This window comes from Oncorhynchus clarkii, chromosome 30, assembly GCF_045791955.1.
Source record: "Oncorhynchus clarkii lewisi isolate Uvic-CL-2024 chromosome 30, UVic_Ocla_1.0, whole genome shotgun sequence".
NCBI lineage: Eukaryota > Metazoa > Chordata > Actinopteri > Salmoniformes > Salmonidae > Oncorhynchus > Oncorhynchus clarkii.
In genome coordinates this window covers 28,221,391-28,235,781 of record NC_092176.1, presented here as the reverse complement: position 1 = coordinate 28,235,781, position 14,391 = coordinate 28,221,391, and the positions used below count along the sequence as shown (strand labels likewise).

At 40.4% G+C, this 14,391-nt stretch overlaps 1 protein-coding gene across 6 annotated transcripts in view; it reads right to left on the bottom strand.

The window, feature by feature from the left end:
* The window catches only part of LOC139389736 (serine/threonine-protein phosphatase 2B catalytic subunit gamma isoform-like), a 45,998-nt gene that overhangs the window by 14,024 nt on the left and 17,583 nt on the right, over positions 1-14,391 (bottom strand). For all 6 annotated transcript variants that reach the window (XM_071136654.1, XM_071136653.1, XM_071136658.1 and 3 more), the window contains exons 4-10: positions 12,341-12,452; positions 4,098-4,243; positions 3,789-3,928; positions 1,580-1,657; positions 1,379-1,473; positions 1,021-1,146; positions 761-838 (exon numbers count right to left, since the gene is read on the bottom strand). In XM_071136654.1, the coding sequence (XP_070992755.1) occupies positions 761-838; positions 1,021-1,146; positions 1,379-1,473; positions 1,580-1,657; positions 3,789-3,928; positions 4,098-4,243; positions 12,341-12,452 (775 nt within the window). The remainder of the gene's footprint in view (positions 1-760; positions 839-1,020; positions 1,147-1,378; positions 1,474-1,579; positions 1,658-3,788; positions 3,929-4,097; positions 4,244-12,340; positions 12,453-14,391) is intronic.

The window sequence follows — 14,391 nt, the reverse complement described above, 5'->3', positions numbered from 1 at the left end:
ATTTTATGTAAATATGCACTTTATTGAACAAAACATACATGTATTGTGTAACATGAAGTCCTATGAGTGTCATCTGATGAAGATCAAAGGTTCGTGATTAATTTTGTGCTTTTTGTGACTCCTCTCTTTGGCTGGAAAAATGGCTGTGTTTTTCTGTGAGTTGGTGCTGACCTAACAATCGTTTGTGATGCTTTCGCTGTAAAGCATTTTTGAAATCAGATACTGTGGCTGGATTAAAGAGAAATGTATCTTTAAAATGGTGCAAAATACTTGTATGCTTGAGGAATTTTAATTCTGAGATTTTTGTTGTTTTGAATTTGGAGCCCTGCACTTTCACTGGCTGTTGGTGAGGTGGGACGCTACCGTCCCACATATCCCAGAGAGGTTTTAACAAGACATTTGTGGAGTGGTTGAAAAACTAGTTTATGACTCCAACCTAAGTGTATGTAAACTTCCGACTTCAACTGTACATATTACCTCAACTAACCGGTGCCCCCACACATTGTACCAGTACCCCCTGTATATCTGTATTTAGTCTCGCTATTGTTATTTTACTGCTGCTCCTTAATTACTTGTTACTTTTCTTTCTTATCTGTATTTTTTTAAACTGCATTGTTGGTTAGGAGCTCTTAAGTAAGCATTTCACTCTAAAGTTGTACCGGTTGTATTCAGCACATGTGACTAATAAAATGTGATATCCAAGGTGTGCGTTTTGCAACCTGTGGACCAGCGAGGGTGAAATCCTGGCTGTTCCTCTTACCTTCACACAGGTCGTCTCCTTCCGACATGAGTTCATCATCAGAGCAGATGTTCAGCACGTTCACCAGCATCTCTGTCACTGTTGGGAATGGAGAGGCGGCAGCACCCCAGCTCAGGTTAGCACCACCACCAAAACACTCTTTGCTGCATCTTTTTGGGTGCAGACCTATTACACTAGAATGTGCCAATGCTCCTTTCTGGCATTCTACTCCGCATTCTTAACTCTGAAACACTGAGTTTGGACGGGGACCACATGCATACCTTTCTCTCCAACAAATGGCAGAGACCACGTGAAGACGTCCATAAAGTTGGGCAGCCAGTAGGGGTGGGGGGAGCAGTTGAACTGCCGAATGTTCATCACATTGTTCTCGTACTTTAATACAGCAGCTGGAAGTAGGAGCAAGAACAAAAATAATGATACACTTAGCCATTCTGACATACAGAAAATGTAGCACTGGCAAAAGTAGCACTTGTAACACATTGGCAAATTGTCATATTTTGGAGACAGAAGAGGCCAGACAGAAGAAGGGAACGCCAATCCCAGCTAGTAAACATAACAGCTATATAAGACTGTGCATAAAACACTCACACACTGTCTTGATATAAGGAGTACACAAACCTTTGTTGTTGTACACATCTAGGTAATTTGGTGCTGAGAAGATTGTAATTAATGAAGGAAAGCCTGTAGTCTGGCTTTTTCTGTACATCCGATACCTGGGATGAGACAATCATTTTAGTTTGACAGCACAATAGTGAAGAGACAAAAATAAATAGCTATTTTTGGTAACGTTAAGTGATCAAAAAAAGTTTCAAAACTTACCCTGCATCCTGTGCTTCGTGTGCTCTTATTACCGACAACAAGTTATTATTTATCAAAAAGTCACATACAGCAGGGTAACTGCAAGGCAAGACAGAGAGAAAAAAAACTATTAGAACAGCCAGTGGAATTAAATCTGGACCCTCACAGAGTCAGTCTGGCAACCATGCAACGTGACAGATTCTTTGAGTAAAACCATTAGAAGCGTTCTCTAGCGGTTCTTTACTTTTGGAAATACATTTTGTGTATTTCCCTCTGGCCTGGGAGGTAGGCAGGGTTTAATTAACTAGTGATGCCAAAGTAGAGCAGAGGCAAGGCAGTGGTATTTATGAGCTCTGATAGCTGATCCAGCAGTCAAGAGAACAGGAGTTCACAGCTACAGCCAGCAAGGAGACGTGGTGTGAGTCTTAAATGGCACCCCATTCCTTATATAGTGCACTACTTTTGACCAGGGCCCTATAGGGAATAGGGTGCCATTAGAGACAGATCTCAATGTGGCTGCTGGGCTGGCTTTTATTGGGGTTTATACACAATATATTATTGTGGGGTATGCATGGTGTCCGAGCTGTGTGCTAGTAGTTTAAACAGACAGCTCAGTACATTCAGTTTGTCAACACTTCTTACAAAAACCAGTAGCGATGAAGTCAATCTCCTCCACTTTGAGCCATGAGAGATTGACATGCATATTATTCATGTTAGCTCTCTGTGAACATTTAAGGGTCAGCAGTGCTGCCCTGTTCTGAGCCAAATGTAATTTTCAGAAGTCCCTCTATGGCACCTGACCACGACTGAACAGTAGTCCAGGTGCGACAAAACTAGGGCCTGTAGGACCTGCCTTGTTGATAGTGTTGTTAAAAAGTCAGAGCAGCACTTTATTGTGGACAGACTTCTCCACATCTTAGCCACTGTTGTATTAACATGTTTTTGACCATGACATTTTACAATCCAGGGTTACTCCAAGCAGTTTAGTCACCTCAATCTGCTCAATTTCCACATTATTTAATATAAAATTGAGTTGAGGTTTAGGGATTAGTGAATGATTTGTCCCAATTACAATGCTTAATATTTTTTGTTATATTTAGGACTAACTTTTTCTTGCCACCCATTCTGAAACTAATTGCAGCTCTTTGTTAAGTGTTGCAGTGATTTCACTCACTGTAGTAGCTGATGTGTATAGTGTTGAGTCACCCGCATACAGACACTGGCTTTACTCAAGCATGTCATTAGTAAAGCTTGAAAAAAGGGGCCCTAGACAGTTGCCCTGGGGAATTCCTGATTCTACCTGGATTATGTTTGAGAGGCTTCCATTAAAGAACACCCTCTGTGTTCTGTTAGACAGGTAACTCTTTATCCACAATATAGCAGGGGGTGTAAAGCCATAACACATATGCATTTACAGGAGGAGATTATGATCGTTAATGTCAAAAGCCATTCTGAAGTCAGGCAAAACAGCTCCCACAATTTTTGTATCAATTTCTGACAGCCAATCAGTCATTTGTGTAAGTGCCATGCTTGTTGAATGTCCTTCCCTATAAGCATGCTGAAAGTCTCAATTCATTTTACAATAAAATAGCATTGTATCTGGTCAAATTATATCTTCTTAAAGTTTACTAAGGGTTGGTAACAGGCTGATTGGTCAACTATTCGAACCAGTAAAGGGGGCTTTACTATTCTTGGGTAGTATAATTACTTTTGCTTCCCTCCAGGCCTGAGGGAACACACTTTCTAGTATGCTTAAATTTAAGATATGGCAAATAGGGGTGGCAATACCGTCCGCTATTATCCTCAGTAATTTTTAATCTACGTTGTCAGACGCCAGTGGGTTGTCATTGTTGATAGACAATTTTCTCACCTCTTCCACACTCACTTTATAGAATTTAAAATTAAACCTTTATTTAACTAGGCAAGTCAGTTAAGAACAAATTCGTATTTACAATGACAGACAACACTGGGCCAATTGTGCACTGCCCTATGGGACTCCCAATCATGGCCGGTTGTGATACAGCCTGGAATTTAACCATTTCAAATCAGTTATACTTGGATGTGTAGTGTCAGCATTTGTTGTATCATGTAGACCTATCCCTGGATACTCAGAGGATATGGAAACTATTCAAGTGGCAAACAGTATCATTTGATTTCATTGGCCAGTATTACTATAATATTTTTTTTAAACATCTGAAACTGGACACATTGTGCTGAACTAGTACCGTACCTGAAAAAGTAGGAGCAGCCTCGCACTGAGTTGTGGTTGAAGTGTTCTGCTGTCTTTTCGCTGCCGTAGTCCTCTCCTGGGTCAGCCCAGATCAGGTCACACATGGGGCCGAAAGCTGGAGGCTCCTTAAACCTGTCTAACTGTGGAGCGCGTGCATATGCACACACACACACACACACACACACACACACACACACACACGCAAGTGATCGATCACTGATTAAAATCAACCAAATGTATCCACACTTGGTTTTGTAGGCAAACGTGGACTCAAACACCACTTTCTCATCAGGTGCCAGGTGAACTTACTTTCCTAATGTCGTCTAGGCAGTTGATTTCTGGGGAGAGACCGCCGTGTACACACAGGAACTGTTGGTTGAGAAGAGCAGCTAGGGGCAGGCAGTCAAAGGCGTCCATGCAGGCATCATACACGCGCTCAGAGTACTTAATCTTACCTAAATATGGAACAGGTGAGACAACTTCACAATTGCTTTCTGAGAGAAACTACTAGCGCTAGTTAAACACTTGATGAGACAGTACCACATTCAATTGTCACAGAGGTCAAACTAACCGTGTCTACATGCCAAAATAACTTAGTAGGAAGTAGAATCAATTAGCTACAGCCTAGTATTTCAGAGGGTTTCGTTGTTTTGTTTGTCAGCCTTTAGTAGCAACAGCATACATGTAGTGGCGGCACATACTTCACACTGGCCATTTGGGACTAGTAACCTACATATGTTTAACCACTATCTTAACAGTTACTGGCTACATTGCAGCGGATGTTGTGTCTTCCTGGATAATTGCTTAAGCTTCTTTACTTCAGATGCTGGTGAACTTTCAGTGTAACTTGTCTTGCACAACACTTACCACAGGTCAGATTAACTGACTGACTGTTGAGGAAGTGAAGTCCATATAAGGCGAGAGAACGGCCGTGTTTCTTATTAGGCCAGTAAATTAGGAGCAGTTAGTTCTGCCTAACAACAAACCTCCCTTCCTCTCTCATTAACTAGTCCAAAAAATACCTTAAATTAAAATGCTTAGTGCTGGACAGGGGCCACTATCATTGAGAGTCCAAGGAAAGCAAGATAATCAGTGAGTACCATGATTGAGAGAGAGAAGCATTCAAACTATTCTAAAGTAGCGAATGGAGAGGCCTGTCTAGGCGCACATAAGGGAATTCCTCAGTCTTGCACTAGCCTTACACTAACCCAAAGGCTGAATGACAAACCAGAACAAGTATTTTAAATACTAGGGCCTTGGCTATAGCCCATCTAATTGAATCTACTGTTAAAGATTTTGGCGATCAAGTTAAAGCCATTCATCTGCCCAAGTAGGGCTGGGCAAAATATCAAATTAATTAGAATGTATGTTTTTGTGCGATATTTCAAAACACCTATCGCAAGAATCGAGGTTTGTTATTTTTTTGTTTTTATGAGCGTTTGTCCGCTTGTTCTCATGCTGTATTTTTGGTCTCGTCTCCTTCGCTCTTCTGAGTCTTCTCATTTACACCAGAGATTTGTATACAATGACAAGATGCAAGTCTCAGTTTTAGCAAGAGTGAAACCTCTCGCTTCGCCACTTACTCTACGGTTTACACACACACACATCAAGAGCCCCCTCCCCCTGCCTCGCACAGCAACAAAGTTGAGAGATTCCATCTTCCTCTTTGACAAGCAGTTTCAACTTGCTATTTGCGTCGGAGGTTTGGTCCAACAGAGTCAGTCATATGGACACCAAAACACATTGAGACATTATTTTACTGTAAGAGATATTAAAAAGGCTATCGTTAGAAAAGTTGTCTCAACTACTCAAATTGTGCGTAGAGCAGACACTACTAAAACAAGAGTATCAATGCATATTGATTCTGGAAAATTAATGCTCAGTTTGTCGTGTGCCCTACTGCGGTACCATGTGCTGCTAGCAGTATTTTAGGCAAAGACTGTCATGCTACCGGTCTAGTTTGTGTTTTATAAAGTGTGCAATAAGCATAAAACACAAGTATATAAGGAATTACCAACTTGTTCTCATTCTGAGAAATAAGTTAAGCCACTTGATTTCAACATCTGAACAAAGTGGACAGTCTAACATGCTTTTCAACCAGTTGGAGATAGAAGGGTGTGTTCGTAACAATTCAACCTTGTTAGCTAGCAAATAGATCCAAGTTGGCTAAACTTGAAATACAAAGATTAGCTGGCTAATCACTATCACGTCGGCTTGAGAGATTGTTGAGGCCTGAGTTCATTTTCTACAGCCTAATGCCTGCTTCAAGAAGTGAGTCATTATTAGTGAATGTGCATTATGCATGGTTCTACTTAAATTTGCATTTTTCACAGAGATACTTGAAAGCCAGATGAGTGATTGCAGATTTTTTTTTTTTAACTACTTTGATAAAATTAAATTATTAGTGGGTCATATGGTTGTGGAAGGCTTATTTAGCTTAGGTAAAACTTCACAAGCCTTGAATTAACTTGATGATTGCCGACTGTTTGAAACGCAGTGTAATTTACCTTTAATTGTACAACACTTAAAAAAACAACAATTGAGATAAATTGTGAAAAATCAGCCATAAGTTTGAAAACAAAATCTAGATATAATTTTCAGGCCATATTGCCTAGCTCTATGCCGAAGGATCCCATAGCTAAACTGTTGTCAGTCACATGAGCTTCTGGCTGACTTCCGGAGAGGAGCGCTAATAACCAACTGCTCAAAATCTGGTTGACTCAACGTTGCTTCAGTGTAATTTGTCCACGTATTGTGACTTGGAATCTACATTGAAAAAACATCACATTTGAAAAAAGTCAAACTTGTTGAAATTTCAACCACAGGATTATATCATGGTAACCAAATTTCAACGTTGACAAACGTTGTATAAAAAGTTGAATTTGTACCTTTAAAAACAAGATCTTCAAGGTTATATCTCCAATCAGAAAAAAAATACTATAGGATGGGCAGCACCTCCTACTGGAGAATTGATCTATAACTACCCTTGGTCTACCTTCCAGGGTTTTAACCAAGCCCTGCTTAGCTATAGTATTTGTCACTGACTATTACCAATGTGCTATCGTGAGAATGATTGTTGAGAGATCACCACTTAAACAAAATATATTCACGGTTGTTACAAATGTCATTCCAATGGGCAATGGTTTATGGTTAAAATGTGACCATAAATTTCACTCACATAGCATAATGATCATATTTCGGACTATATAGCATTTGCAGTCATCAACGGCTATTATTTCAATTCACTCAGAATTCAACTAAAAATAAACAATACAATAGGCCCAGGGTATTACGCACTGGATGATTTTAAATGGGATGATATGGAATTGTGTTTGGTTGTCAACCAAATAACAACATTTGAAGGAGATGCATCTTCTGCTTGGATAGTTCCATCTGTGCCACTGACTTAAGTCTGGCTTTAATTTCAGTTGGTCTATAAAATTAATAATTGATGTGTTGGAGTCACATCTCCATCTCAACCAAAAATCTATGTTCAATAATAGGACTCAATCATATTAAAAACGTTATTTAAAGTGCATTTAAAGTTTGATTTAGTACCATTTTTTTATGTAGATGTTTGGTTAAGATGAATCCAACATATCAATTGTTAATTTGTAGGCAAACTTTAATTAAAGCCAGACTAAGTCAGCGGCACAGATGGAACTATTCAAGTAGAAGATAAATCTCCTTCAAAATGCTGATATTTGGTTGCGTTTAGGCATGGGCGGCTCACACACACTACCAGTCAAAAGTTTGGACACCTACACATTCAAGGGTTTTTCTTTATTTTTTGACATTGTAGAATAATAGTGAAGATATCAAAACTATGAAATAACACACGGAATCATTTAGTAACCAAAAATAAGTGGTAAATCCAAATATATTTTATATTTGAGATTCTTCAAAGTATCCACCCTTTGCCTTGATGACAGCTTTGCACACTCTTGACATTCTCTCAACCAGCTTCACGAGGTAGTCACCTGGAATACATTTCGATTAACAGGTGTGCCTTGTTAAGTTCATTTGTGGAATTTAATTCCTTCTTAATTCATTTGAGCCAATCAGTTGTGTTGTGACAAGGTAGGGGTGGTAAACAGAAAATAGCTATTTGGTAAAAGACCAAGTCCATATTATGGCAAGACCAGCTCAAATAAGCAAAGAGAAACGACAGTCCATCACTACTTTAAGACATGGTCAGTCAATGCAGAAAATGTCAAGAACTTTGAAAGTTTCTTCAAATGCAGTCACAAAAACCATCAAGCTCTATGTTGAAACTGGCTCTCATGAGGACCACCACCACAGGAAAGGAAGATCCAGAGTTACCTCTGCTGCAGAGGATAGGTTGATTAAAGTTGACAGCCTCAGAAATTGCAGCCCAAATAAATGCTTCAGTGTTCAAGTAACAGACATCTCAACATAAACTGTTCAGAGTAGACTGTGAATCAGGCCTTCACGGTCGAATAACTGCAAAGAAACCACTACTAAAGGACACCAATAAGAGACTTGCTTAGGCCAAGAAACACGAGCAATGGTCATTAGACCGATGGAAATTTGTTTATTGGTCTGGAGTCCAAATTTGAGATTTTTGGTTCCAACAGCCATGTCTTTGTGAGATGCAGAGTAGGTGAACGGATGATCTCTGTATGTGTAGTTCCCACCATGAAGCATGTGGTGTGATGGTGCTTTGCTGGTGATACTGTCTGAGATTTATGTAGAATTCAAGGCACACTTAACCAGCATATGGTTTGGGCTTAGTGGGACTATCATTTATTTTTCAACAGGACCTCCAGGCTGTGTAATGGCTATTTGACCAAGGAAGAGAGTGATTGAGTGCTGCATCAGATGACCTGGCCTCCACAATCACCCAACCTCAACCCAATTGAGATGGTTTGGGATGAGTTGGACCACAGAGTGAAGGAAAAGCAACCAAAAAGTGCTCCGCATATGTGGGAACTCCTTCAATGTTGGAAAAGCATTCCAGGTGAAGCTGGTTGTGAGACTGACAAGCATGTGCAAAGCTGTCAAGGCAAAGGGTGGCTATTTGAAGAATCTCAAATATAGAAAACATTTGGATTTGTTTAACACTTTTTAGTGTGTTATGATTCCATGTGTGTTGATGACTTAACTATTATTCTACTACGTAGAAAAGAGTAAAAATATAGAAAAACCCTTGCATGAGTAGATGTCTCCAAACATTTGATTGGTACTCTTTCTTTATGAGCTGGATTGCTGGTCTTTGCAATTACATTATCTTCGTTTGTGCTTGTTTAGCATATTTAGCAAGCAGCCTCCATGGAAATTCGCTAATTTTGTTAGCATTCTGGTAATAGACACCCAATGGGCTTTTCTTGGTGCCCCCTTCTGTATTAAACTAGTAATACCGTAAATCCAACGTGAGAGAAGGATGGTATGACGATATGAAAATCTGGATACAGCCCAACCCTAGTTGCATTGATAACTAAACAATTCAATATAATTTTTGAAGTACAAAAATTGCCTACAGTGGGGCAAAAAAGTATTTAGTCAGCCACCAATTGTCCAAGTTCTCCCACTTAAAAAGATGAGAGGCCTGTAATTTTCATTATAGGTACACTTCAACTATGACAGACAAAACGAGAAAAAATCCAGAAAATTACATCGTAGGATTTTTAATGAATTTATTTGCAAATTATGGTGGAAAATAAGTATTTGGTCAATAACAAAAGTTTCTCAATACTTTGTTATATACCCTTTGTTGGCAATGACAGAGGTCAAACGTTTTCTGTAAGTCTTCACAAGGTTTTCGCACACTGTTGCTGGTATTTTGGCCCATTCCGCCATGCAGATCTCCTCTAGAGCAGTGATGTTTTGGGGCTGTTGCTGGGCAACATGGACTTTTAACTCCCTCCAAAGATTTTCTATGGGGTTGAGATCTGGAGACTGGTTAGGCCACTCCAGGACCTTGAAATGCTTCTTACGAAGCCACTCCTTCGTTGCCCTGGCGGTGTGTTTGGGATCATTGTCATGCTGAAAGACCCAGCCACGTTTCATCTTTAATGCCTTTGCTGATGGAAGGAGGTTTTCACTCAAAATCTCACGATACATGGCCCCATTCATTCTTTCCTTTACACGGATCAGTCGTCCTGGTCCCTTTGCAGAAAAACAGCCCCAAAGCATCATGTTTCCACCCCCATGCTTCACAGTAGGTATGGTGTTCTTTGGATGCAACTCAGCATTCCTTGTCCTCCAAACACGACGAGTTGAGTTTTTACCAAAAAGTTATATTTTGGTTTCATCTGACCATATGACATTCTCCAAATCTTCTTCTGGATCATCCAAATGCTCTCTAGCAAACTTCAGACGGGCCTGGACATGTACTGGCTTAAGCAGGGGGACACGTCTGGCACTGCAGGATTCGAGTCCCTGGCGGCGTAGTGTGTTACTGATGGTAGGCTTTGTTACTTTGGTCCCAGCTCTCTGCAGGTCATTCACTAGGTCCCCCCGTGTGGTTCTGGGATTTTTGCTCACCGTTCTTGTGATCATTTTGACCCCACGGGGTGAGATCTTGCGTGGAGCCCCAGATCGAGGGAGATTATCAGTGGTCTTGTATGTCTTCCATTTCCTAATAATTGCTCCCACAGTTGATTTCTTCAAACCAAGCTGCTTAACTATTGCAGATTCAGTCTTCCCAGCCTGGTGCAGGTCTACAATTTTGTTTCTGGTGTCCTTTGACAACTCTTTGGTCTTGGCCATAGTGGAGTTTGGAGTGTGACTGTTTGAGGTTGTGGACAGGTGTCTTTTATACTGATAACAAGTTCAAACAGGTGCCATTAATACAGGTAACGAGTGGAGGACAGAGGAGCCTCTTAAAGGAGCCTCTTACAGGTCTGTGAGAGCCAGAAATCTTGCTTGTTTGTAGGTGACCAAATACTTATTTTCCACCATAATTTGCAAATAAATTCATTAAAATTCCTACAATGTGATTTTCTGGAAAAAAAATTCTCATTTTGTCTGTCATAGTTGAAGTGTACCTATGATGAAAATTACAGGCCTCATCTTTTTAAGTGGGAGAACTTGCAAAATTGGTGGCTGACTAAATACTTTTTTGCCCCACTGTATTAAGTACACTTGCACCATGTACTTGTAATGTAATGTAATGTTAACTGCAATCAAGGTAATTTGGTTCTGCTATTCAATGAATCACAGTGATAACATATTAATATTTTGTATAAATAAATAAAATATCTGACAGTGTATTCTAATTTCCTGTGCTTTTAAATAGTTGAAAGTGCAATGCAGTGTTGCATAGGGGTGACAACTAAACCAAAAAACAGACATTGGAATTTGGTTGTGCTTTTAGATGGTTGCAAAAAAAATTGCGATAACGCATCGGAAATTCAACACACTTTTGGCTGTCTTTTTGAGTGGGTGAATATAGGTTCTCTCATTGATCAATGTCTCAACCAAATATTACCCAATTATCCACTTGAAATGTGGTGTGTGTGCCCATTGGGGTTGTTCAGGGTGGATCACAGTGTTGCCGTAGCAACCAGACCAGGCTTTAGAAACAAAAACACTGGGACTGAGTTTGGGAAACCATGCCCTATTCCACTATAGGTAATATGATGCAATTTGGGACGCACACTGTCTTAGAACGGTCACCCATCGCTTCTCAAAATGCCTGAGAAACACACACACACTCACATGGCGTTCCAAGTCATCTTTTTCAAAGGATCAGATCTCACAACACCTGGAGAAAATTTTAACGACCCAGGAAGCATATTACTAGACATTTTCAGACCCTTTGTTTTACTTTCATCCTGAAGAGAAGGGAAACACGGATCAGTCATGTAAACTGCCTCTGCCTGCCTGGCGTTGCTCAATTAGTTTAAATGCATGCTTCCGAGTGCTTTCATTATGAACAAATTAGACAAGCATCTTTCTTTCCAATGGGTGTTTGCCAATTAAATGCTATTTGCCAATGTTGTGGCAGTCTTTCCTGTCCTTTTTGCCAAAGTGGGGTTTGTTTCTTTGCCGATATTTGCATACTATTGCCTCACACCTGTGCTGCCACTTGAATGCAATGCCACACACACACATACCTACCTACCACCTCTATAAACACATTGTGGGTGTGTCAGCTCTGTGTTTAACTGTCTGAATAACAACATGGCTGGCTGCTCTTCATGCCTCTGCAGCTCACTTTCTGTCTGTACCTTGAATAGGAGAAATGGCCTCTATGCATGGATGAAGACATCTGAATGATGAGACGTTACATCTGATGACTGACTGACAGGCTTCCTGATCCTGGTGTCTGTCTATCACTGATCGGTTGCCAAGCTCATCAGCCACAAATACAACTGCACTAAGAGCAGCAATAGGCATCAAAGCTAGGGGGAAGAAGGTCCCCTTTAAGCATGTACTTTAGGCGCCATCTGTTTGCAGAGAAGAGCCAGGTCTGCTACTCTAGGTTGGATAGGTCCTTTGATCCCTAAGTAGTACCCTGCAGTGTTACATCACATTAGGCTTGTCCTCATTGGTGTGACCTGCCGTGCTGCAGTGACAGTACTTACATTCCTGTTTGAAGGTGAAGTACTCTGTGAGGTGCCGGCACTCGTGGTTCCCTCGCAGGAGGAAGAGTGTGGTCGGGTGATTGATCTTGAGTGACCAGAGGTATAGCACACACTGCGGAGGGAAGGAAAGACAGTGAGAGAGAGAGGGGGACAAGGCATGTAATTCAATAACACAAAGCCTGCATAGATCTTGAATGCCCTAAATGAATTACAAATCACTATACAGTGGGGTTGGGTGGTATCCATGCAGTCATGCCGTTTCTGTACCATACCGGGGGTATACGGTATTACCAAACGGGGCACTATTTCTTTGAAGCGCAAAACAATTTAGGCAACAGGGATCTTGATCCAGGAGGGGATTGAATGTCTCTGATATAACCAAGAAGTTAGCAAACCAAATACATAGCTGGAGCCCTGAGCTGGATATCATTTATTTGACATCTTACATTTCTATATAGCTATAATTGACTTAACGCAGCCCCCACAGCAATATTATTAAGTTTAGTAGATAAACCATATGGTTAAAGAGAAAATAGCCTTAATGAAAAAAGCATTAATAAACAATTGGAATTATTTTTAATTAACTCTGCAACGCTTCCAACTTTGGACTTTTTCCACAACTGCCACCAGTTTGGCATCAAAACAATTACAAGACATTGACATGGCTAGTAAAATACACAAGTGCGTAAGGGGTCGCAATACACTTCAGAAATCTCAATTTTCAAAAAGCAGACCTCACCTGCATTTTACATTGAAAATCAAGTGTTTACTTGCTTCAACAGAGTGATCAGGGGCGTGCAACTATAGTTCTCCTTCACAGGAAATACATTAGTGCAACATATACGGCAGAAAATCTATTCATTTTCATCAGATGACAGCAGAAGCAGAACGCTATTTGGCTGGCAGCTACACAAGTAAATTAACTTACAATGAAAAAGCAAGGTATTTTTTTTAATGCAAAAATGATGTTTCTAAAGTTGATCATAGAAAGAATGTAGCCAGCTACATTTCCAAACGTTACACGTGTAATGGAAGCTCAAAATGAATCTGATACCGAACAGAAATGACAATAAGGAGCATTTTAGATGCGCATTTTAAAAACACAGTAAGATATTTCTTATGGGTTATTTTTTCCCCTGTGTTATAAACACAGAATTCTGCATTAACGCAAGGGGGATTTCATGTTGAAACACTCCTATTAAACACTAATGGTATTCACTAAGTTGATGGGTTATTATTCAGAATAATATTTTACAGATTTGTTTTATTATATTGTAAAATCTTGTTTTATATATTTAACACGTGATAAGGCCACACAAAGGGCCAGAGATAGACACCTGTGATAATCTGAAGTACCCAAAAAGGCCACTAGATGACGTGAAATTCCATGAATTCCTTGAAAGTTACCAAACTCTGGTAGTTTACTGGTAAACCTTGAAAGTAACTTCCCTTTGCAATCCTAGTTAAAACATATGATCCAGCCAAATAAGATGCAGCCAAAGCCAGCTCTTCAACTAACCAGATGTCTTGTGTCTACAGTACACAGAGAAGAAAAACAGCACATTGAAACTGACCTCCTCCAAAAAGCAACAGACCATTTTTCTCTCTCCCCGTTTAGGGCACTCATTGGGGGACAAAAACCACCCACCAGATTCAATAAAAATTAATTTATCCCCAGACACTCTTTGATGCTGGACCCAAAGAGTCTAGTACGCATTTAATGTGCGACAACAATATGAAAAGCTGGCAGCATTTACAATCCAAATGAGGCTGCTTCCCCTTCCACCCCCAGACAGACAAGGTAGCAGCACTCAGTCTCCACTTGGCTTGCCACTTTCAGTCTTTCTCTCAGCCCCCAGTCCTCCTCTTCAGAATAAACATACAGCCAGGAGCACAACCAGAGCCCTACATTAAATCCTGAGAACAGCGTGCCGAGGTAACCAAGGCCAGCAGGTGTGCATTCATATGATACACTAATAACAGACAATGGAAGCGAGAGGTGTGGGGAGGGAGCATTACGCTACCCTTGAATCCTAATTTCTAGGACGGAC